A 24,613-nucleotide genomic window follows, 5' to 3' on the forward strand; every position below is an offset into this window, starting at 1 on the left:
CGTACATATCCACGGATATTCCAAGCGGCTTCCCAAGCCGTGCATGCCTATTCCCACTAGGCTGAGGAAGAAATGCCACTTGACAGTTTTCAAATCGGCCTCATGGTGGCGCTACAACAGGCCAAGTTGCGTCACGCACACACACACACACACACACACACACACACACACACACACACACACACACACACACACACAGAGTACACGGTATATATATCAGGCAAACAGCTTTGGGAATGAGTCTGTTCAAGTGTCAGGTGTATCATAATTGACCTATAGCGCCTCCCAGAGGGGAGTAGCTGGATGTTCATGACTTGTAGCATACTTTGAAATGCAGCATGTTTAAGAAATATACATTCTGCATCCGTCTTTAGAGAATGGTTTCTGCACACTAACAGTATATAGCTCTAGCACCAATACAATGCTCATGTTTTTGTACACAGTGATTCTTTAGTATTTGATAAGTTTATAACTGTATATCTGTTCACTTTATGATTTACATAGTCTTGCACATCAAGTCTTAGGCCTACTGTGTACTCAAAATAATTCACCATGCACATACTGTAAATCACATTTATTGCCATTAGCAAATGTTGTGTATACAGTTCTCTTCCATCATGCTCTGTTGGCAGTGAACTTGCTACTTTTCACTGCAACATTGCCTTAATTATAATATTCCCTTTTAATTAATGACCTGTATTTGGCAATCTGAGCAGTCATTACATTGTACACAGTGGTTCTACAATAAAAAAAGATGAAAGTCATGAAAAATGACAAACAGCAGGTATGTCAACATTTCCAAAGGCATATTAAGGTCTAATTCCTCATGGGGGCTAACCATGGCAATCCAGTCTGTCTGTAGTTTGGAGATGGGTTGTTTAGGATCAAAATGACAGATAACACATAAAATGATTACACTTATAATAGCTTTTGTTTTTCTGTTTTTAAGAAATACTCAATCTCCACGCAGTTGTAGGCCTACATATTTCCAGGACGTTTATATTGCAAGGGAATATCATTTTGGTTTATCAAATTTCATATTGGTTAGTGACAGAAAACGTATTGACTGCAACACAATTGGTGGAGACTGGAGACTTATTGGACTGTGAGCCTGATTCACACAGTATTATAGTATTAGGGGAGACTGAGCACTATTAGTCCGAGGCAGATTTTGGTACCACCTATGTGACCGTATTTTAATTTAATTTAATTTTGTATTCCTACATCTCTCTAGTTCATATTTTGGTATGATAACTCTTCCAATTCAGTAGCTTAATGCCAGTTATCGACAGTAATATGTGACACTATATAGACAACCTATAGCCTAGGTAAGGCAAAGATTCCCAAATTTCATTATGCAGCATGTGACTTTCATGTTTCTGAATCCATTCCAAGCATTAGTTTTGCACAAAAAACACTCCTTGGCCTAAATTCGGCCTTAGTGCACTTGCCCAAATGTGCCCAAGGAGTGTTTTTTGTTTGGAATGGATTCAGAATCACTAAAGCCCCCTAGCTTGACTGTGACAATTATGCTTAATTAAAGCATAATGAAATTTGGATAATTTTGCCCTATAGTTTGTCTATGGTGTAGTCACATAACTGGCGATAACTGGCATTAAGCTACTGATTTGGAAGAGTTATCATACCAAAATATAAACTAGAGACATGTAGGAATACAAATATATACATGGGTATGCATGCATACAGTACTGTACCCTGCAGTGCTTAGGCTACTTGTTCACAATATGAAACCACCACCAGCAAGAACACCCTGGCTGGCAACAGCGATGCCAGCCGTTGAAACCTTCTGCCGTTCGAGGCGGACAGGACTAGCCTGCAATCATGGCATTTAAACATGCTCTTCTGTTTATAATCTAAACACTGTGACACGTTTAAAAAGTGTTACAAATAAGTGTTTAGAACCTAAATGGTGGATAGTTCCTATTATTTGCACCACCACGGTACTACCCGCAGGGGGCAACGATTGTCCTTATGTCACGTAGCCTTTTAACATAGCCCCCCTACGTAGCCGATCTATATGGAGATCTAAGGGTTTGAGATTAGAGGTCAGATGTAGAGTTGCTGGCCGGCTCCATCAGATCTAGGTGATGATCCAGTCTGATATGCCCACAGCCCTCCTATGAGACACAGACTGAGTAGGAAAAAATTGTGGTATTTTATCATGAACAGTGAGGACCAATTATATGAAGGTTGAAAAGTGGTCCTTTGAGTTTCTACAAGCTCAGTTGAGTGCTATAGCGCCACCCATTGGCCAATGGTTGTGGGCTCCGCGTCCTCACCGTTTGGCATTGCCCTCTAGAGGTTGTCCAATCAGATGGGGTCAAATCAGGGCCAATAGTCATCTTCAAATTATTAGAATCGGGAGCCATTCGCGAAGGAGAAGCGAAAAAGCGACCAAGAGTCCCTTCGGGCTTGGTCCCTAAATATACTTGTAACCCAACTGTAGGGAGTACAAACCTTAGAGTATATATTAATAGAGACGGCACCGGGTTTCTCCTCCCATCCACTTGCATTAAGTTGCTCAAAAGCACATGAGGCGATTTCACTCCTCCTTCCAGGTAGGAACAGAGTGCATTTTGGGATGGTTTGGGCCGCTGACTATCGTTAGCGTTATTCATAGTCTGGATTTTCGGTGGTGAGGTGACCACCGAACTACAACATGACATCACTGAGCTGCGGTGAAGAGCAAGCCACCGTCCCAGCCCTTCTCTCTGTTTTTACTCACCACTGGAGCGGTGGTCACCTCACCACCGGAGCGGTGGTCACCTCACCATCGGAGCGGTGGTCACCTCACCATCGGAGCGGTGGTCACCTCACCACCGAAGAAGTGAAGCTTTTTGTCATATGCGTCACACACTGTTGTCAGTTTTGTCATGCTTCACATGACATCACATTATAGAATACAAACGGTAAGACGAAATTCAGTTCCGAGGACATATATTCTTTGTGACTCACGTCAGTGCAACCACACTTACAATTTCCCAGAATTGCACCTTTCTAGTTGTATACAGTCTCTAAATGTTTTGATGAATTGAACATGTTGGACCCTGTTGTAAACAAGTGTAATGCTTTATTGGGTCGTCCACTCACAGTTAACAGTCTTTGTATTGAGTTGTGCTTGAAATGTACTGTAATTCTGCAAACTGTTAATACATATATCAATCAATCAATCAATCAAATAAATCAGCCCATACTAATAATAAAAGGAGGGCTGCCTGAACCAGAGCTATTGTATAACTTAAGTATAAATCCGTACAACGGTGTCGCCCCCCAAAAATAGCCGACCTACAAGCTCACAACCAATCACTCGGTGACTTGTTGTGAGCTTGTAGATTGGTTATATTCTTTGGCGCGCGACACCGTCGTACGACTAATTATATTGTGGTCAGCCAGCTTGCCTGACAACCATTTCTAGCCAATCGCGGCGCGAAGATCCCTCCAGGATATGGGATCACACTCCGCCCCGCCCCCTCCCTCTCGCATAATGTATGACGCTGTCTACTCTCGTGCTGTAAACACTGAGCTGCGTGGGGGGGGGGGGGACCCATCAAAAAGCTGCTACTGTACATTCAATATTAGGACAGCAGCAGCATTTAAAACGCGATTCACTTCGAGTCTCATATGCAACCAATAAAACAAACACGGTGCCGCGTCTCCCGTACGAAGTGCAATGGCTAGAAAGACGGACATTCCTTCTTACTATGGTGAGTCGAGGCGTCTTTGTTAAATCATGCTCTGTCTGCATTCTACTCAGTGTGTGTGACAAAGGATATTATGTTGTGCCTTATTGTTGATGTTATTATTATGCACCCCCCCCACACTCCAGTGGTTTTGATTTCTCGTTGTTGCCAACTCGCGTTTAACGCTCGCTATTAAAACCCCCCAAAAAGGGCTATACTGTAACAATGTATCTATTACTGTGTCGTCGGCTGTGTAGTGTTTTTAAACAGTTTGTTGCGCTTTTCGCGACAAAACATCAAGCCATTATATCATCATTAAGATCGTAATTCCTCCCGCAAAAATACATTCGATTCATTGTTGACGTCTTAATGTCTGTGTCTGTGCATAGTTGAAGGAGAAAATCAGTGCTTTAAAAGTGGACACAACAATAAGCCACAACAAACAACAATGACGCTTTTGTCACGTTCCATACTGTAGGACTCACGATGGGGTAAAATACAGCAAACTACAACTCCAATAATACAGCCTGACAATAAGGACAGAAAAACAAAGCCCCCAGTTCAGTCGGAGACAAAGGGATTCTTGTCAGCAAGTGGCATTTGGCTGCTTTGGGCATAATGGACATTCAATCTGTGGTCAGCTTCTTTGTGTCAATTAGTCTTTTGATCATGTTAATTGTTTACTTGTTTATCAAAGGGGTACAATCCTTTATTACTGCCAGTCAGAAGCCATGCAGGCTTGTGTATGTACCACAGAATGGTCCCACAAGGCTATGCTATGACACAAACATTGGATGCTGAATGAGGTATTTAGCCTACTGTAGGCTACATGAACATATAATACGCATCATTATTGCATTTTTACTGCTATTAATGGTTGTCAAATTGCTATATCATATAATTGTCTCAACTGCCAACAGTGCCAAAGGTGTTGACAGTCGTAAATGTCACCAGCCTGAGCTTTTGTCCAAGTTGTATGGCGCTGATTATTAGGTCTATAATATGACAACAACACGGGCATGGAAGCTTGACACTATTAAGCTGTGTTCTTCCCACATTCGCTCATATTTTGACATGTTCAATACCTACATTACCTAGTCTGTGCTTTATGGTTGTCTGGGTGGGCCCTATAGTATCATGCCTATCATTTCCACACACTGACCCTGCATGTCACTTACTTCCCCAATGACTCCGGCTCTATGCCAGTCATGCTTGTAATCCTGTCAGTGCCCGTCCTGAAATCAACTGCAAAGGAGGAGATGGCGAGATGCTCACTGCTCTCCTGAGGCACTCAGCCCCACATCCCCTCACTGCAGGATTTTTTTTGTCAAACCCCAACACTTCTTCTTTAGGAAGAAAAAAAAAGACACAAGACTGATGTATTAAGGCTGAGGGCAAGAAAGCATAGTAGAGACACAGGAGAGATGCCCTGGCGTGCAGGAATTCATCTTAGCCAGCAGTGGTACATGTGAGATCCAGAGGCAACTACACCATCAACACCAGGCACCAAATTCCTCATTCCCTTTCCACAAGGGACCAGAGAAGGTGTTAATGTTTCATAGCCTGCCCCATAAATGTTGTGCTTTTATATATTAGTACAGATTTGATGTTTTATGTCAAAAACAGCAGATCTGTGTATATATTCATTGCTGTTTTACTCAAAGTGTGGTGTCAAGTGATGCTCTAGACTCTAGAGGATTACATAGAACAAGGATCTTTCATCAAGGAACATAATTATAGTCTCTTTATACGACTTTAACAACAAGGCTAAAGGAAAATCTAGCCACTGGAGCATGAGATGGAGTTTTCACGTTGACTGCCTGTGTTCAGGTTAGCTGCTCGATCCAATTGCTTTCAAGAGCTTTAGTTCAGTCAGCTCGCTTTGGACATTCTCAGAATTTCTTGTGCTGTCATGCAGGCAAAGAATGCATGTCCTGCCTATGCCTATAACTTCTTGTAGGGCTGGGCGATGTGGACAAAGTTAAATATCACAACATTTACACATATAGGATTTTGATGAAATCCTCAGATTCAGTAATGCATCAAATACATAAAAATAGAATTTTGGAGCAATTGGAGAGGCTTAAGTGCACATGCCTGTAGGCCAGTAAGGAGATATCACTTTACTTTGATGCAGCCTTTAAAACCAGGACGAGAAGACAACTGTTGTGCCTATGCTTTTCATTGCACATTCAAATGTTTTCTACTGGCTTGGAAACCAAGACGCATGTATAACTAGATATTTATAGAACTAACCAAAAGTTGCAGAAAGTGTACTTAACCTGTTCAGTCAGTCAGAAAAACTGAAAATACTTCATAATCCTTTTTGGACAGGTTTGTGAGTAACAATTTAGATATGAGTTCCATTCAACACAAAATGGTGAGTCGGGTACACTATTAATTAACAAATGTATCGCATGGGTGGCTTCCCTAAACGTAGCATTTTTCCACTGCAGCAGCTTCACAGAAAGAGGAGAGCTTTGGTTTTGAACCAAAGACTCCACCACAGCCTCTCTCTGTGAAATTGCAGTCAGAGGATGTGGTGGTTCAAATGGCTCACTTTGCTCAGGAACAGGTACAACCGTACAGTACCATACAGGCTTTTCAAGTGTCTTTGTGACATGAGTAACGTGTTTGTGAAGTATATGCCAGTGCCTGCTTAGTAGATTGAATGAATATTAACTGTATTCAATGGCTTGAGGTAGTAAAAAAACTAAAAATACCCTCAGAAGTTTATGTTTGCACCAAGGATGTCATTGGATTGTCTTTGCCTTTGGAAATTTGGCCGTTAGCTGCCAGGACGCTTGGAGGCGACAACGAGGACACGTTACATTTCCAATGTGCAGCATGCTTAGTTGATATTTGTGTGTGACTTGAGGACTGGCTGACATTGACAGTGATTTATTAGGGACTTTAAGCAACTACGGCAGTCCACTCCGGCAACCGGAAATTGATCAGTGCTCGATACATAAACCTGCTTGCCGTCGCAGCCCTTTCTACTACGGCAGGACCTACACTACGCCATATCATAACCATGTTTATTGAAATTAGCTGTCATACATTTACACCGATTGCTCCATCACCTCTCTTATCCTGTGTAATGTGTTGACATGCTCTGAATGAATAAATAACACTAATACCATATGTCATATTAACCATGTTTATTAAGAATAACACAGATTGCTCCAGCACCTTCCTCTTTCCACTGCTGATCATGTCCAGTGCATGTAAGAATTAAGCAATATCGGCAAGTTAGCTGACGTGCGACGGGGTGTTCAAAAAAAGGGTTTATGTTTGACACATGCTGCATAAACATGTCACCATGGGAACCAATGTCACCGTCGCCGACGGCTGTTTGCTTAGCGATTTTTACAGATTGAGTCATAGTTGCTTAAAGTCCCTATTATATACACAGGGGGACTGCACATTAGTCTGGCTACGTCGCCGGTTAAAGCGTTATTCATACAGTCTGGATTTTCGGTGGTGAGGTGACCACCGAACTACAACATGACATCACGAGCCACGGTGAAGAGCAAACCACCGCCCAAGCCCTTCTCTCGGTTTTTACTCACCACGGCTCAACGTTATTTCAGCTCCGGTGGTCACCTCACCATCGAAAATCCAGCCTTTAGACTCACCTCGTCCATGGCTTACGCGTGCGGTTATGGTTGGGGTTTGGGATATATAGTTAGTAATGGGTAGGAGTAATGAGCGGTAGGAACAATGACACCTTACCATACAAAGTAAAGAACAAGTGAGGGACACAGCTACTTGCATGACACATAGGTTTTGTTTGAGACTGAGATGAACTAGGTGTGTCTGTCTGTGTCTGTGTCTCTCTCTCTCTCTCTCTCCTCAACGGCCTTTATTCTGGGGGAAACTTAACAGAATTAGCCATTTTACGAAGACATTGCGTGGTGAGCTTGTAGATCTGCTATATCTGGCGAAGAGGTTTGGTGGAGAAGGAGACGGGAGCCAATTCAAGTATAGAGGGTTTAAATGAGTAGTTCACCCAAAAAAATGACTTGTTTTCTATCAATGACATTTACACACGCCATGGAGATTTTTGTTGCATTCCTAAGCAAATAATTTGATAACCAGCTGTGCAGAGGCTGCATTCCCTATGGAGACTCAAAGAAGACTGTCTACTCTCCATAATAATTTGTGAGGGACATCATGTTCACCTTTATCTGTCCTTAATGCTGATACTGTGCTTCTTTTAGAATATGAATTACAGGCTACATTGGTTATACATAGCATATTGTGATTTTATTCACATTTATTTTTCTTTGATTATGTTGTTGTTACCTTTCTTAATAGACATATCGGCCTGTGTTGTTGTTGGCATTAAGGTCGGGTCATATCCACCCCACTCTTTGTACAAAGCTATTTAAATCCACACCAAAGCCAAGTTGAGCCCATCACTGATCCAGAGTCAGCCACTGGTCTTGTTTCACTGAAATGACCAGAGGCCCCCGCAGAGTTGGCCAAGGTCACAAAGCACCCAGACGTCATTGCTTCCACATGTCAGCTTGCAGCAGCAGCAGCACACTGGCTGTCATTGCCTGACACTCAGAAAATTCTAACAGTTGTCAGTCAGTAATGAGAACGCCCTGGGAGGGCAAGCCCACCCGTTGTACATAAAAACGTGGGCTGTGAATACAGTGCTCAAGTTTTACTGAGGGGAGTCAAAGTGTGTGTGTGTGTGTGTGTGTGTGTGTGTGTGTATCACGATATATATGGCAGATATCTCGATATCGATACGATGACGATATATCGTGCAGCCCTAGCTGACACCGTCGTCGGGAGACTCCAGACCTGAATCGCCAGAACATATTTTCTTAATGGGCGTGGCTAGTGATGCAGGGCTGGAGCCAGGCTACAACAGGACAGAGGGACAAACGAGTGATGGTTTATTTTCCGAGGGGCACAGGCTAAAATAGAGGGCTGGCTTTAGAAGTGGACGATATATTGTCGATATAGACGATATATCGATATGTCGACGATATATCTATATCGCGATACCGTTGTCTTTTTGCGATACTGATATTGTGCATGTTCATACCTCGATATCGATACGATAACGATATATTGTGCAGCCCTAGTGTGTGTGTGTGTGTGTGTGTGTGTGTGTGTGTGAGACTATGTGTGTGGGTGTGTGAGAGAGAGAGAGAGAGACTGTGTGTGTGTGTGTGTGTTTGAGAGAGAGAGACTGTGTGTGCATGTGTGCGTGCTTGCGTGCATGGTCCACGCACACGCTTACTGTACTGTCTATACAATATACATTTATTGTAAATAGTTACAGTGCTCAGTGTGAAGCTCAACAGCAACACTTATAGGCCCAGCGGTATTGCATCTGTTGAGGTCTCGTACTCATACATACTGTAACTGTACATAGGCTTAGTGCTCATGCACACAGACACACAAAGTCAGTCATTGGAGTACTTGCACTGCTCAAAAAGAGAATATTGAAAGAAAAGGTGGAGGGGGTTGGATATGGAAAAGCTGTGGAGGAAAGGAAGGGCAGGGAAAAAGATTGGCTGAAAGCAACATGTAAAGAGGGAGTGCTTGTGGTTATCTATCCATGATGACTTGTATAGTATGGAGAAAAGAAAGTAAGCCATCTGGAGCGGCGGCCAGGAGTGTGTGTAGACACAGAAGTGCACTGCACCCAGTGCACATAAGGGGAACTCTCTGTGTGCTGCTGTGCGCGCACGTTAGTGTGACTGTCTGTGTGTGGGTAGCTCATCTGATTCAGCAGTGAAGACTTGCCAGTATATCTCTGCCCTAGACCCACGCTCATGACCCTCTCAGTCTGTCAGAGCCTTGCTGTCCTCTGTTCCTCCATGGCAATGACCTCTCTAGGCAGTAAGCAGCCTGAAACGCCTTTTTCCAATCCTTTGTTCTGAGCTCTGTTCTTGCATGGGGACCTCAAAATAAAAGGGTTAATCTCTCAGAGTCTCTAGGAGGTCGTCATCAGGCTAGCCCTCCATCGTCGCCTCCAGTCCAGCCCGGTTCGCCATACATCTGGCCAGCTCGTCTATACCTCCACACTACATATGTTAATGTAGGATCATGTCCTTGAGACCAGTACTCTTGCGTTGGGTCCCACAGCACCAATGTGCTGGCTGGCAGTTCTTGATGTCTTTGGCAGTGTCCTGCTAGTCTATATATTTTTCATAAAATAAAGTAAATTGTTTACCTGATCACCCGTCAATTCACACTCATGGTGTTTCTCTCTCTCTCTCTCTCTCTCTCTCTCTCTCTCTCTCTCTCTCTCTCTCTCTCTCTCTCTCTCTCTCTCTCTCTCGGGTTTGGGGTCTATAAGGATATTTCCACATGTCATACTACTTTGACATGAGGGGGAGGTCGGGGCCACACCGGGGCGGGGCGTTATTTGCGGAGCATCGTAGTGAGCAACGTAGGAGTCGGGCCACCCGGCTAATAATATAGTGTTTTAATTGTGATGATTTATTTCCGAATGTAATTCGGTTTTAGTTAATCCACGGTACTTTTCCATTGCAGGAAGGGACATTGAGGGGAAATTGTGAAAATGTAATTAATGAATAGCCTAAAATAAGAACGTATTGTATTGCATGTGCGTTTGACGTGACAGAGAACCTTTTACATTTGCCGGAGCACAGCAGGCAGGTACGAAAGCTTGGATCTGTCCAGCTCCGGCACAAATTATTTCCTGCACACAAAATTCTGGTGTGGCACCACCAGTCTAGAGACTTGCAGGGTTGGTTTCAGGGTCCAGGATTCGCTGCCATATTATTGGAGAACGGACAATACCGTTGCATAGAAGAAGAAGCTCAGTTTGATTTGTCAGGGGAGGTTGGAGTTCCATACACTAGCCATGCATATATTAAAAATCACACACGTGTGAACCGAGTGGTGCAATTCCCCCCCCCCCCACCCTTCTGTCTCTCATTAGAGACACAGCACTACCCCTCTCTCTGTTTCTGGCGCCCCCTACTGGTATTAATAAGTCACATACTCGTGCTCACTTATACAGGGTACACAGGTACACAGGTAAACAGGTACACGGACATTGCTGGTTGTAGGAGTGGTTGCACCACAAAAAAAAATGCTATTGCTTCTCTTTAGACAGGCTTTTCTTGAGTATGCACCCAAGAGAGATGCAATGGAGACGTGAGGAGTGAGGACAGGTGGTGGTCATTCTCTTTCTTTTCCCAGAGGCATCTCAGCAGATGAAGACAAATTATTGTTAAATATTATATTAGGAACAAAAAAGTTATGTTATTAACCGGTAATACCGTAATCGACAGTTTCTCAAACTGGTTTGTAGTCCAGCCAACATTAAGTTGCAACCAGAGGCTTGACATGAGCCATCAATGCCATTTTACCAATTCCGTTTTCCTCCATGGATTAGCACAAATCAGTGCTTCATGAAATATAAATGTAGATACACACAGTCTTCAAATTCAACGGCCTGTACTGAGTTGGAAAGGAACCTTGCGTTATACTGAATCTTTAAACTTTCAGTTAAAAGAAAAAGTATTTTTTTGCTGCATTTTTGCTGTGGAGGTGCGAGTGCACCCAAAAAGCCCTTCACTCAGGTCTAAGTATTTATGAATCAGCAGAGGAAAAAAGTAAAACCTTCCAAATGGCCTCTCTGGCCCAGCCCATGTAGAGCACCTGCAGTGTTCGAGCTGTTTGCCTGACCATTGCATGAAAGAGGCCTGTGTTTGACAGTGGAGCCAGGGTACACTGGTGCCTGTGTCTGTCTGTATACTGGATGTGTTTACGGAGACCAGTTGAGCATGGAAAGAAAGGGGGAAACAGCGTTGCAGAGGAGAGCAGTTCTGATACTGTAGCAACTGATGACAATATAGTGCGTATATAACTATATATGTGGGGGAAAGTAGTGCAAATGTTCAGATGTAGTCTATTTATGGATTTCACTAGTAATACAGAATCAAGCAAGCAAACACCAACATTCACCAATCGAAATTAAATAATTAAAATCACCCTAAAGGGCCTTGCAAACGTGAAGCGAGGAACGCAGGTGTTGTTGCCTGGATCAACACAGGTCTGTTGAAGAGGGGCGTAACAACGCAAGCGTAAACAGAATCCAGGTCTGGTGAGTCGCGGGCGTGTGCACGTAACGAGCACGTGCGCAACAGCCGGGATGCTTGCGTTGGCGCACCACGACTTCTCAGCAAAAATGCAGGTCTCATTGAAAATGAACTATACGTGCGTTTTATCGCTCCCCGTTTGCAAGGCCCTTATACGTGACTTGAAATTAGTCACGTATAAATGATCATACCACACCTTTGTGATACAGTATAACAAAGTGCAATACATGCTTTATTGTGCATAGAGAGATCTTGTAAACATCATCACCCAGTATGGTGTTTTTTGTGGTACTGTACTTACTGTCTATAATCTTTGATCCCGCCTCTGCATTGCTCCATGTTGTTGCCTTGCGGAGCCAGAACAAGAGCTGAGCCAGTATAAATATGACTCGAATTGATGTATGGCAGCAAGTGATCTAGATTTGCCCGGGTGCAGTGAATCAGTTTCAGCTGTAACTGCACCCATAACTCCTGTGTGAAGTCTATGCTGCTATCAGGGGGGGTTCTACGGAAAGGAGATAAGTGTGCAATTCTCTCCGCCAAAATGAGAAATACAAACTGATGGGAAAACAGCTTCTATGACTTCCCCCTGAAGCATTGAGCTTTATCACTCCATTCCGGGTTGTAACATTTGGTACCGTTCCCAGCAGTGGCGCTTTGAAGTACATTCTCTGCCACTCAGTCTCACGCTTAGACTCACTGGAAGGAGGGACGTTTGGCATTGCACCTAGTCACACATCCTTACTTCCATTCAACACCCATCGGTATGTAGGCACTTGATTGCCTCATTTGACCTTCATTAACTACAGCGTGTCACAAACACACACAAAGCTGTAAAGTCAGCCTCTGTACATCCATATGTCTGTTACTGTGGCAGACTAACTGCAGATGCAAATGCGATTGGCTAGTACGGACTACGGATTACTGGCAAAGGCTTTGTCTGAGACTGATGTATAATTCCCTTCCCAGTCCAATATCTGTGCCTTCAGAGGCCAACATGATTGTCCTGTTTTATGTAAATCTGTCATGGGAGGACATGACCGCAGCATAGATTATCGCCTGGGCTTTCATAATAATCCTGAGGTTGATTGCTGCCCAGGTGACGTTTGTTGACCGTGTTTGGCGGGGACGATTTTCATCCATGCTTGACGCGTTGATTTCCACAGTGAGGATGATGTAACAAGATGTAACAAGCCAGATATGCAGATCTACAAGAACCGAGCTTGCCTTGTACATCTGCTATTTCAGCTGTTTCTGACATTGTATGAAGATCTTTCAGCATATTCATTCATGCAGATGAATGGAAATGATTTATCTCCCACTTGGGCCCTTTATCATATTATAGGACTGGGTATGTGTTGAAAGGCAACATTATAGCTCACCACAAGTCCAGGCTAAGGTCACGATTACATCATATCCTGTTCATTGGTTATTAAACATGATGCTCTTGTCTTGTCAATAGAGACGTCAGTTAGTGTGGGACTGACAGTCACTAAAAGTTATCTTTCTCTGTGTTCCAATGCCTGCCAGGCTTTTTCCAAATGTTGTTGACTAGTACAGACACTCATTCAGCCTCACCACCGCCAGCAACGCACATCCAATTCACCTCTATTACAGTATTATATCTCTCTCCCCATCTTTCTACACCTCTCCCCAACCTCTCTCAGTCTCTGTCTGTAACTCTTCCTCTCTCCATCCTCTCCGTCTCTGTCTCTAACTCTTCCTCCCTCCCTCTCTTTCCCCCTCTCTCCATGTGCTGGACTGCAGTGCAGTCTAAACAGTGGAGTCATGCGGAGCCTGGTGGTGGCCCGGCAATGCTGATGAATGTAGTACCTCCCGTGCCTCGGAATCAAATGTGTTTTCCTTTTTTCTTTTTACCCAATTGCACAATATGGTACATTAAGGTTTGTGGAGGTAGTCAGGCTGATGCACTGAATAAAAACATCACAGCAACATTTAGTCATTTGTATTACAGCGGTTGTCGAATAAGCTGATAATAATAATTATAATCTTTATTGTCCCTGAGGGGATATTTGTCTTCATAGTTCACAGATTGTCAGTGGATGCTCAGATTCAAAATGTTACTCTCTCAGTTGGTGTCTATATTTTTTTTGCTTCTTTTTTTTCTCTTGGTGCACAGAGAGTCCCCACAATCCTATATTGTTTTTCATGACTCTCCTCTGTCATTTTGTATTGACAGCTTCAATGGGGCTTTGTCCAGCCTAATGACTGCCCTGGTTTATATAATGGCAGCAGAGGGAATGAGTTTACTGTTGTCCAACATATTGGCTAGTCTATAGGTCTGAACGATTATGTCTGAAATGGCAATCCAGATTATTTTATTTTAATATTAGGTATATTCACGATTATTGATGATTATTACTTAATGCCTGTGTTGCTTATTGTGTTTATCCGTGCTATATCTCATGGTCTGCAATGTTTTGTGTGATTTTACTTGAGCCTGAAAGACTAGACAGGGAGATGAAGATTGGTTGATATCATAACATTACAATTTACAATTTAGGCATTTAGCAGACGCTCTTAATCCAGAGCGATTTACATTAAGCAAGAACAAAAGCATGGGAATACATCACATAAAAGCATTTATCATGAAACATGCGTAAGCTAAGATTTGGTTATCCACCCTTGTGTGTAATGGGGAAGAGACGAGGGCAAGGTGAGCAACAGCTGACTACATTTGTTTAGTTTGAATTATTAATTGCCATAAAATCCTGATTTTCGAGTAATTGTACAGCCTAGGCTGGTCCCTTATCTCAGTGTAATGGCCCAGTGGCGGGACCACTGAAGCAACCTCCACCTCACTGCAATACAATCTGTCATCTCACCACTTGCTTTCCTTTGATCTCAGTGTGATCCACCATATGGACCATCCTATTTTTTATTATAATCTGGCCCCATACTGTGTGTGTGTGTGTGTGTGTGTGTGTGTGTGTGTGTGTGTGTGTGTTTAAAGCACGGTTCAGAATGCCAAAGGGGTTCTCCATTAACACTGAGTTCCACCTGGTGGACGAAAGTGGTGGTGCTTGAGTGCCACCGGATCAGAATCTGTTAGTATGACGCACGTCCGGTTTTGGCTTCCACTTTGGATGCTAAATTGTTCAAAACCACGGACAGCGCCGTAGTTTCCGAGAAAAGAGCATGCAAAGGCCCGCGGCTAATACAAGGGAATTTAATTCATAGGACGAGTATACCCGTCCTTAGAATCCAATGTGTTAAGGCGTGGAATAATTCATGACAGGTGGGCTCTTGTTACACACTACCTAATACACAGACCCCATGACGATCAATGAAAGTATTTTGAGCTCACCCGTGGCCATGATAGCTTTAATTAGCTCTTATGAGAGTTACTGTGAGGCAGGCAAAACCTCACCCACTTGTGCTGTCGTTTTCATAGAATGTACAGGTATACTGAACATTATTTCCTGATCCATAGGGCTATCCCAAACTCCTTTCTGGGGGGCTTTGAAGTTTCTGAGCATTGCTTTGAATTAATTTGAGCATTTGTATTGAGGCGAGGAGGAGTCCGAGCATGGCCGGTGTGGACTGTGGATGCTGCTTAGCGCACTCCACCACCGGGCCCCTATAACTCCTGCTGCATCTCAGTGCACAAGATCCTGGCCAAAGTCTCCAAACCTATAGTCAGCATGAGCAGAGGAGAGGTTACAACTTACAAGTGAGGAAAAATCATTTGATGTTGGAGTTAAATGGAGGTTAAGCTCTGGTCCATACCTTACTGCTCTCGCTGCCGTTGCATTTAGGCTATGGAACTGATTGGCTTTCTGCCTCGCGTGAAATGCAGACCAGCCTCTCCTCTGTAGCGAAAATAAAAATAATGTGAATACCTACGTATATTACATACCTGTAATTAGAAAGCCTACTTTCAATAGTGGACGCACTCTTGAGACCACACGTATAAATGCACTTTTTGGCCAGAAAGGGATTTGGTTTTCACCGGAAAAAAATATATTTTAGTTACTCCACTGCGCCCTCTACCGATATTGCCAAGAGAAAACCCTTGGAGAAGATTTTTCCTTCGGGTGAAAAAACATTACGCAACCTGTCTTTGTATTGGTGAGTAGGTAAAACACAATTTCTATTTTCGCTACAGAGGAGAGCATTTATGCGTGCCCCGGAAGTCGACAGTAACATAGTTCTAAATGCGACGGCATTAGAGCTATGGACCAGAGCTAGGGGGAGTAAAAAAGTGTGTGTGTGTGTGTGTGTGTGTGTGCGTGCGGGTTCTGTCACTATGACAATACTGTCGATCAGTGTTCACATGATAGCCATTGAAAACGGTTGCTAGACTGATTCGTCACACAACAGGGTGTGATTTTACTGGAACTGGGTTGGAAAGTCCAACCAGTTACAGCAAACCATGCTACCCTGCATAGCATTAGTACTTTCAGCACAACATTGATCTGAATGTATACAGGCTCTTATGTAAAAAATGATGTGCCCAAGTGGGCAACGTATTCACGATAAAAGAGTACATGAATGACACAACAATGTGGTATTTATTTACCATACCTGGAGAGGTCCAGATGGAAAATGCAGCCCCTTGCGGCATCTTATTTTGGGGTCTATTGTCTGCTGTTGAAGATTGAGAAACTTTCTTCCATGCCAAAAAGGGCTATGGTTAGGGTTAGCATCCTCACAGAAATATGGGCAGATTTGGGGCTAGACAAGATGAAAATGGCAATGGCAAAAGACTTGTTTTGTTCCTGTCAAAGATCTTTTTTTTCTTTCCCAGGCTGAGATAGAATTTGTATCTCATGACATAATTTGCTGGCATGACATCACATATAGCAAAGGACCATCCTCTTTTGAGGGGTGCTAGCCCTCCAAAGTCTGGATCTTTGAAATGACGTCATATGGCAGCCACGTCTATGGACTTTATTTTAGGGGTGCTAGCCCCACATTACGTGCTCACACACACACACACACACACACACACACACACACACAGTCACACACACAAAGCTGTGCACACTGGTGTAATCTGGCACAAAAGGCCTCGGGCATATGGAGAGTGTTGGTCTAAGGAATTCAGGAAAAAATATATTTTGATTGTATGAACTAAAGGTTCAAGAGTTATAGGCCTGCCCTTAATATAGCACTGCCATGGGGCTTATTTGAAGAATTTGCGGTGAAGGTTCTTCCTCGGTCTACTGCTCCACATCCAGTGTAAAGTGACTTACAGTAGCTGGCTAATGGTGCATCACAGATTAGCGGAACACATAATATCACATGATGTGATGCTTGGTAAAGAAGAATCACACGTCTTACACTGTATTGTAACTTGTCCCCATTCATGGCATGTTTAGTGGAAGAATAATCCCTTTCTGCCTGACTCACTTAAAGTGCACACTGGCTTGCCTTGAAGTCTCTATGGTTTGTCTTCAGGTTAGGATGGCATATGGCATATGCCTCAAATAGAAAGATTCAGCTGTAGAAATGAATTAATTTAGTCAGTTATGAGTATGATAATGTGCAGTGTCTTCACTAAAATAGATATACCATACAAGTTGTCTATCTTTGGTACATTCCAGCCTACATAGTGGAATAATAATGAGTAATATAAAAGTGTGCTCTCCCCTAAATAATTTATCTTTATTGCTCTCGTACCACAAATGCTGCAGTGAGCACCTAATTCTTTGACACTTTGTCCTTGGCTGAGGAATCCGTGCACTCAACCCAGAAGATGGCATTTCTATGTGTAGTACTTCGTTTTTTTGCCTACTTTGTAAACCATTTTCAGATTCCATATAGTAACCCGTAGGGAACTAGGCATATACAATTTCATGCATTTGGGACCGGCCTACAGTACACTAGTAATTTTATATCGGTCGGGGGTTCGATCCCTGGCCAGGTCATACCACCAAAGACTCTGAAAGTTGGACCCAGTGCCTCCCTGCTTGGCACTCGGCATCAAGGGTTGGATTGGGGCTGCCTCAAACTACAGACACAGGAGATAGGCTCCTGCCCTATGGGCCTTATGGCTCGGTATGCTCCATGAGTGTGCTCCAGTTGCTCTCAGATACACCGTCATTCAACAATGTATTAGGGCAGAACAATAAGTGCAACATGAACTACTTAAATATCTTTATAATTAGAAAAGAGAGCGGGTGGAGCATGCAGTCTGTGGGTCTGAGGTAAATTTTGAGTATAAAGCCCAAACCACACCTCTGGGTCGTGTTGCATATGGTGACCCATCAGTGTGGTTTGGGCTTTATAGTGTTTTAGTTCATATTTGGTCATGAATCAAGAACAATATTAATTTCACCCTTAAATGTATAGCCTACTAAAAGGACCATTCATTTTCGCATAATAATAATTCACTGTCTAGAAGTCATACAAGAATGAATCATAATCAGAAAGATTGTCACACCTTAAAAAATACTTTACAGTAAAAGAAGGGTGAAATGTATTTGCCAGGGCTCCTCAGGGCTTAGTGGCCTTGTGGTTAGAGTGTGTGCTCCTCTATTACGCTTGTCATGCGACCTCAAATACTACTGTATGCATGCACACAGATGGGGTGATTGAGGATCTTGCATGTAGTTAGTAGTAGTAGGGTCAAGTGGGGACGCCTTCCTCTGAGCTCTGACCCAGATAAAACTTTTTAGATCTGTCTGATGATTTATTGCAACCCTGTATGCAATATTGTTTTGCTCTTTGCTGCTGCTTCTCAGCATGTTCATCACCTTTCAGTTAAGTGATGATTCAGGTCCCCCAAATGAATGTGTATTTGGCCACGGTCGATCTGAAAATATTTTGTGCCATACAAGATTAGCATTTTCCTCAATCCTATATTAGCTGACTCACATATCCATAGCAATTTACAATCGGTGTGTGCAGATCGTAATTCTAAGAAAGTATGTCTTGCTCAGAGACTGGTATCTACATAGATTGATTTTAGGATATTACCATTATGGGACGTTACTGGAACGACTAATCCACATTAGTGTTGTGTAAAACGTGCTGTAGTTTGCAATGGGTTTGCAAAGTTTTATTTATAATATTATAAATAAGCAGACATTCTGTACAATCTTTAAAAAAACAACAATGGAGCACACAGAGCACCGGGTAATGTCTAGTTAGTTAATAGTTAGTAGCACAGTTTGATTGATGTTCTCTCACTGATCGCTGGTATGTCAACTGAGGTTCACTTGGTTTGATGTGTTTGTCTATAGCACTGTGCTGCCCTGTGCCGGTGTGAGTATCGTATTCAAATGCTACATCACAGGTTCTCCACGTGGCTAATCATGCAATTATCTGCTTGTCTTACAGGTGAGCCGCGCAAGTTTGACCCAACCTTCAAAGGACCAGTTCATAACAGGTATTGCATACAATTTACACAAACATTTTTGAGCTGTGCACACAGCTCCTTTAAATGGCTGTGTGTCCATCTGTCTGTCTGTTTAGAGTTGGACCTATTGATTCACACTAAGCACTCACCCATTGACAACTGCAGCACATTGAGAGATGACAAATACTTTTTCGTAATTAATTCCTACATTTATCAGGGATCCAAACCCTGTAACTCGGTGAGTGTGCAAATGGAAATGTACAAATAAGTGCAAAATAATACTCATAGTACAAATGGACCGTATCCAAGCAAGTATGTTGTATCGGAAAATATGTCATAAAGTCACTGTCTTCCGAATCTGGGCTCTTTTTCGTAGGATAGTATTATTACAGTATTTTGTGCTTAACCTTGTCTGCAACTCTGCACACGGATAGATTGATCATGTGTCATGCAGTGTTAATAGAGAGTGAATCTCTCTACTCAACCTCCTGGATCAATAATGGTCATTAGTCGTCCTGCTAGCTGGTGTTGGCCCAATGACACATGTTATGTAGTTCACATATCACTGTGAGATGACATGGAGGGTGTATAAATGGTGACCACACACTGTATTCCATCAGACAGCTTAGTGTCATCCAGACAACGTTTCCATATTGATGATGACCTGACGAAGATGTAACTTAAACATCTTAACGTTGTCACTTTTTACTTGCACCCTGTTATTAAACTAAGGGCCTAAATTGTCTGAGCTGCTACAGTACCTTCTTGTTAGCATGTAACCTGTCCTACTTCTGAGATGCACCAGACTGGCCTGCCATAGGCTAGAGGCGTGGTTGGAACTCCCTTCAACGTTTCCATATTATTGCATAAATGTAATAGAACCACTGCGGCGACATGGGCATAAGGGCCCTTTGTCTAAGACAAATTTCTTCCTCGGGAGACAAATAATAAAGAACCTTGAACCTTAAGCGCCTTGGGTAGTGCAGTATGACAGGGTCAAGGACAGCTGTCATATTGCCATTGTACAGACGTACATTACAGTGACTTCTGCCAGTGCCAAACAGTTTGGGCCATGTTTGTGCAATCAGTCATTACTGTACATCAGTATCATGGAATATATGGCATATAGATATTATCAGCTCCCTTTGGAAATTGCCAACCGATGTTGTGCTCTTCTGACAAATTAAGACGGTAGACTGTGTCCATTCTCCCTGGAAAGGCAAAAATATGCAAATTTTAAGCTCCAAAAAATGTACTTTATTACTTTCTAAGACAAATATTTGCCTGATGAAGTCCTAAAAGGTGCCAGTACTTAAAAACAGCGTGCAGATGTTTTTTCGTCTCCTTGATTCTCGCCTTGTTGATGCCTTGATGTCCAGCACCTGGCCTAAATACAGGCCAGGTGCTGGATAAGATCTTCTCTGGCAGGGAGCAACGAGCTCACATTACGTCACAGTGTGATACATGAGCTTGTGAGTATAACTCACCTTACTCTTCATTTGAAGAACACAAGATAGTATGAAAACAATTGACTGGCCAAAGACACTTAAGTATATTGCTTCAATTCAATAAACCAAACGACCTCTGTCGTGGACATCCACAGGTACACTGAGAGACAGCGAGATCAATTCGTGGCGGTGACGACTCGCCACGACCTATTTTTTTACGCCATGGCGTATTCTTCATTTTCCGCCATGACAGAACAGAATCCGCCGTGGCGAGTACAGAATCCGCCGTGGCGACGACTCGCCACGACCTATTTTTTTACGCCATGGCGTATTCTTCATTTTCCGCCGTGGCGAGTACAGAATCCGCCATTGTTTATTTTTTTTTTGCGTGCCGTGGTGCAGGTTTTATTGTCCTATTAGTACTATTCTCGGAATTATTTCATCCTCTTCTAGCGTAATGGTTAGCGCTCTCGCCCCTATAGTCAAGGCACTGTGCCGACGCAGGTTCGATTCTTGCAAAAAGCAAAGTTTTTTTTTTTTAAAGTTATTTTTTTACCCGTACATACAGTGTGTGTGCGTGCGTGCGTATACAGTGTGCGTGCGTGTATGCGTGCGTATACAGTGTGTGTGTGTGCGTGCGTGCTTCATCGTATTTATTATTATTATTATTAATATGCAGGTAATAATAATAAATACGATGAAGCACGCACGCACACACACACTGTATACGCACGCATCCGCCGTGGCGAGTACAGAATCCGCCATTGTTTATTTTTTTTTTGCGTGCCGTGGTGCAGGTTTTATTGTCCTAGTAGTACTATTCTCGGAATTATTTCATCCTCTTCTAGCGTAATGGTTAGCGCTCTCGCCCCTATAGTCAAGGCACTGTGCCGACGCAAGTTCGATTCTTGCAAAAAGCAAAGTATTTTTTTTTTAAGTATTTTTTTTACCCGTACATACAGTGTGTGTGCGTGCGTGCGTGCGTATACAGTGTGCGTGCGTGTATGCGTGCGTATACAGTGTGTGTGTGTGTGTGCGTGCGTGCTTCATCGTATTTATTATTATTATTATTATTATTAATATGCAGGTAATAATAATAAATACGATGAAGCACGCACGCACACACACACACACACACTGTATACGCACGCATACACGCACGCACACTGTATACGCACGCACGCACACACACTGTATGTACGGGTAAAAAAAAAACTTAAAAAAAAAGAACTTTGCTTTTTGCAAGAATCGAACCTGCGTCGGCACAGTGCCTTGACTATAGGGGCGAGAGCGCTAACCATTACGCTAGAAGAGGATGAAATAATTCCGAGAATAGTACTAATAGGACAATAAAACCTGCACCATGGCACGCAAAAAAAAAATAAACAATGGCGGATTCTGTACTCGCCACGGCGGAAAATGAAGAATACGCCATGGCGTAAAAAAATAGGTCGTGGCGAGTCGTCGCCACGGCGGATTCTGTACTCGCCACGGCGGATTCTGTTCTGTCATGGCGGAAAATGAAGAATACGCCATGGCGTAAAAAAATAGGTCGTGGCGAGTCGTCACCGCCACGAATTGATCTCGCTCCACCTGGGTACACTTCTACATTTGTATTTGTACCCAAGAACGAGATGAAATCACCTAATTTGTCTTTTGTCATTTTTGCAAGCATGGAGAGAGATGTTACATCCAAAGTGTCTAAAATGGATCTCTCATAAGGAGAAGGTCATAAGGGGAGTGCAGAATGCATGAGATAAGACACGCCGGTAGACAATAACATCTTTCTTTCTGTATAGCCATGACAGATTGCAATGGCGTCATAAGATAAAGTGTTCACTGTTCACAGTGGACAAAGTATTCTGTCTGCACAGAATAACAGTTTTAAATGATCTTGGCAAGATGTAAATCCCATCGCACTCAAAGTTATAATGTTCACCCTCAGTTGTAAATTTAATTTCCCTTCTAATTCTTTGGAGATCATTTTAAATTATCTTTATTATGTTGCTCAGTGCATGCTCCACTTAGGTTGCATTCTCACCTCTACTTCGGTAGACTCGATGCAAATTGCGGAGAAGTTGCATCATTCTTTTTTATTTTTCTGCATTTGCGTTCACACTGCGCTTTATCCTCATTCCACCACGTCTATCCACGGTAACGTGACATCTTTGCGCTGCGTAAAATATTCCCTCTCCTCCGTCTCCAACAGTGTTTAATCCTCATACTCCTCACGTTTCACCAGTGTACTCTCTGCTGCCCCATCTGGCGGAGTCAGGTTACAAGCGCACTGCCTAAAATTAAATCTGTTATTGAGCAGACCAGACAGAATTGAACACACTGTGGAACTAATTCTACCTATACATTATATATATTATACTTCTTACTGCCTCACTGTTGCTGATGGAGAGGATACAAATAATATGCAAATGAACCACAACTGTACTACTCACTCACCCATACTGTATCAAAAAGGTTCTAAAGGAATCTTGTGTTCATCAGGCAAACTTCTCGTGCACTTGCTCCAACCAATATATTTGCTGGCTACACACGCGCACACACACACACACACACACACACACACACACACACACACACACACTCAAGATATCTTGCTCTCTTACTGCTCATAACGACATGGAGACAGTCTGCCGGTGAAATACCAGAATGGTACACACACAATGTTCCGTCAGCTGTGTCACCTTGGCTCTTGCAGAGTTAGCAGCCCTGCAAACACAACAGTGACACACAGCTTCTCATGGCACCAGCCAGCCAGCAGACAGGCCTGCCAGCAGTCTCTCCTCTCTCCACGCACAAGCACTTTGAGGATTCACAGCTCTGCCAGCGCAGCACGCGAACCGCAGGGTGGCATGCACTTGGGTCATCACATTTGAAATGGGATTCGAGGAGGTGGAGAGTTTGGGGAGCGGTAGATAGAAGATAGAAGTTTGGTTTAGAGGCTGGTCGTATTTACACAGCCAGCTTTGCCTGGTTTCTCTGAAATAACAAGACAATGCTTCGTCAGCCTCCCTTCAGCTGTCACCTTCTAACGCCTCAAGGGTGGCTGTATTAAGTGCTGTACTGCTATGCTTGCACTTTGTCATAATGAGGCAGATGTGACTATACTATCATGAGGTTGGATGCAAAGCGGGCCTCACCGTCGCATGAAGGACGAGGAGAGTTGATTGTGTGGCTTTTGGTAGCTATTTGACGTACAGTAGAGGGAATGGAAGTTGGCGTTACCCAGCCATGGCAAGTTGGCAACCTTGACAGCTTTTTTTCGTGTTAAGGGAGATGATTCTCTTACCATGTCTCCTAATCCGTCTACCCTAGCTTCTACTAATGATAATGGAGGAAGTGGGTCTCCACCTCTACGTTTCCCGTCATAGTCTACGATGTTTGGCGAAGATAACTGCTTTCCTCTGTTTCTTTGTGTTTTCAAATTCTAAACCAAGATTTTTATCACCTTGCAGATCTGATCTACATTTACTGATGACCATAGTGGACACTTTTTCATGATTGGCTGCCTCTAAGCCAATGGGTGACTTACCCATGAAACCCATAGTCTGAATGGCATAAAAACCCATACTCTGAACGCTGTAACGTGAAGCCGTATTGGCTGCTGTTGTGTAAGGGGTTAACACCAGTGGCGTCGGAGAGCCTATGAGGACGCTATAATGCTGCAAGCAGATATAATATGACTTCTTTCTTTCTTTTTTATCATTCTTTGAGTCTGTCTGGGCCATTAAACGTGATTTAATTGATGGTTCCACTGATAATGGTGTTTTTTCCTGAAGGATGTGGTAGTGGGACTGATTGTATATGGGTCAGCCATTATCAGCGTCATAGGATGGGTGGCCAATGTCATCTGCGGTACTATCTTAGTTGTATCAGACGTCCAGATTAAGTGCAGTATGGTGTCTGCTGGCTTGACGTAATTCCCATGACGTTGGGGATGTTATTTACCACAAAGAAAGAAGAGGACAATTAAATGCACATACTGTTTGGACAGCACTGAGAATCTCATTCCTCTGTAAT

General features: G+C 43.1%; 1 protein-coding gene across 3 annotated transcripts in view; it reads left to right on the top strand.

The window, feature by feature from the left end:
* The first annotated feature begins 3,560 nt into the window (after positions 1-3,560).
* slc44a5b (solute carrier family 44 member 5b) overlaps positions 3,561-24,613 on the top strand; it is a 49,954-nt gene continuing 28,901 nt past the window's right edge. For all 3 annotated transcript variants that reach the window (XM_080770778.1, XM_080770779.1, XM_080770780.1), the window contains exons 1-2: positions 3,561-3,725; positions 19,112-19,160. In XM_080770778.1, coding sequence (XP_080626904.1) covers positions 3,692-3,725; positions 19,112-19,160 — 83 coding nt within the window. In that variant the 5' untranslated portion in view covers positions 3,561-3,691. The remainder of the gene's footprint in view (positions 3,726-19,111; positions 19,161-24,613) is intronic.

Source organism: Protomyctophum bolini (assembly GCF_963924005.1).
Source record: "Protomyctophum bolini genome assembly, chromosome: 8".
In the NCBI taxonomy this organism is placed as follows: Eukaryota; Metazoa; Chordata; class Actinopteri; order Myctophiformes; family Myctophidae; genus Protomyctophum; species Protomyctophum bolini.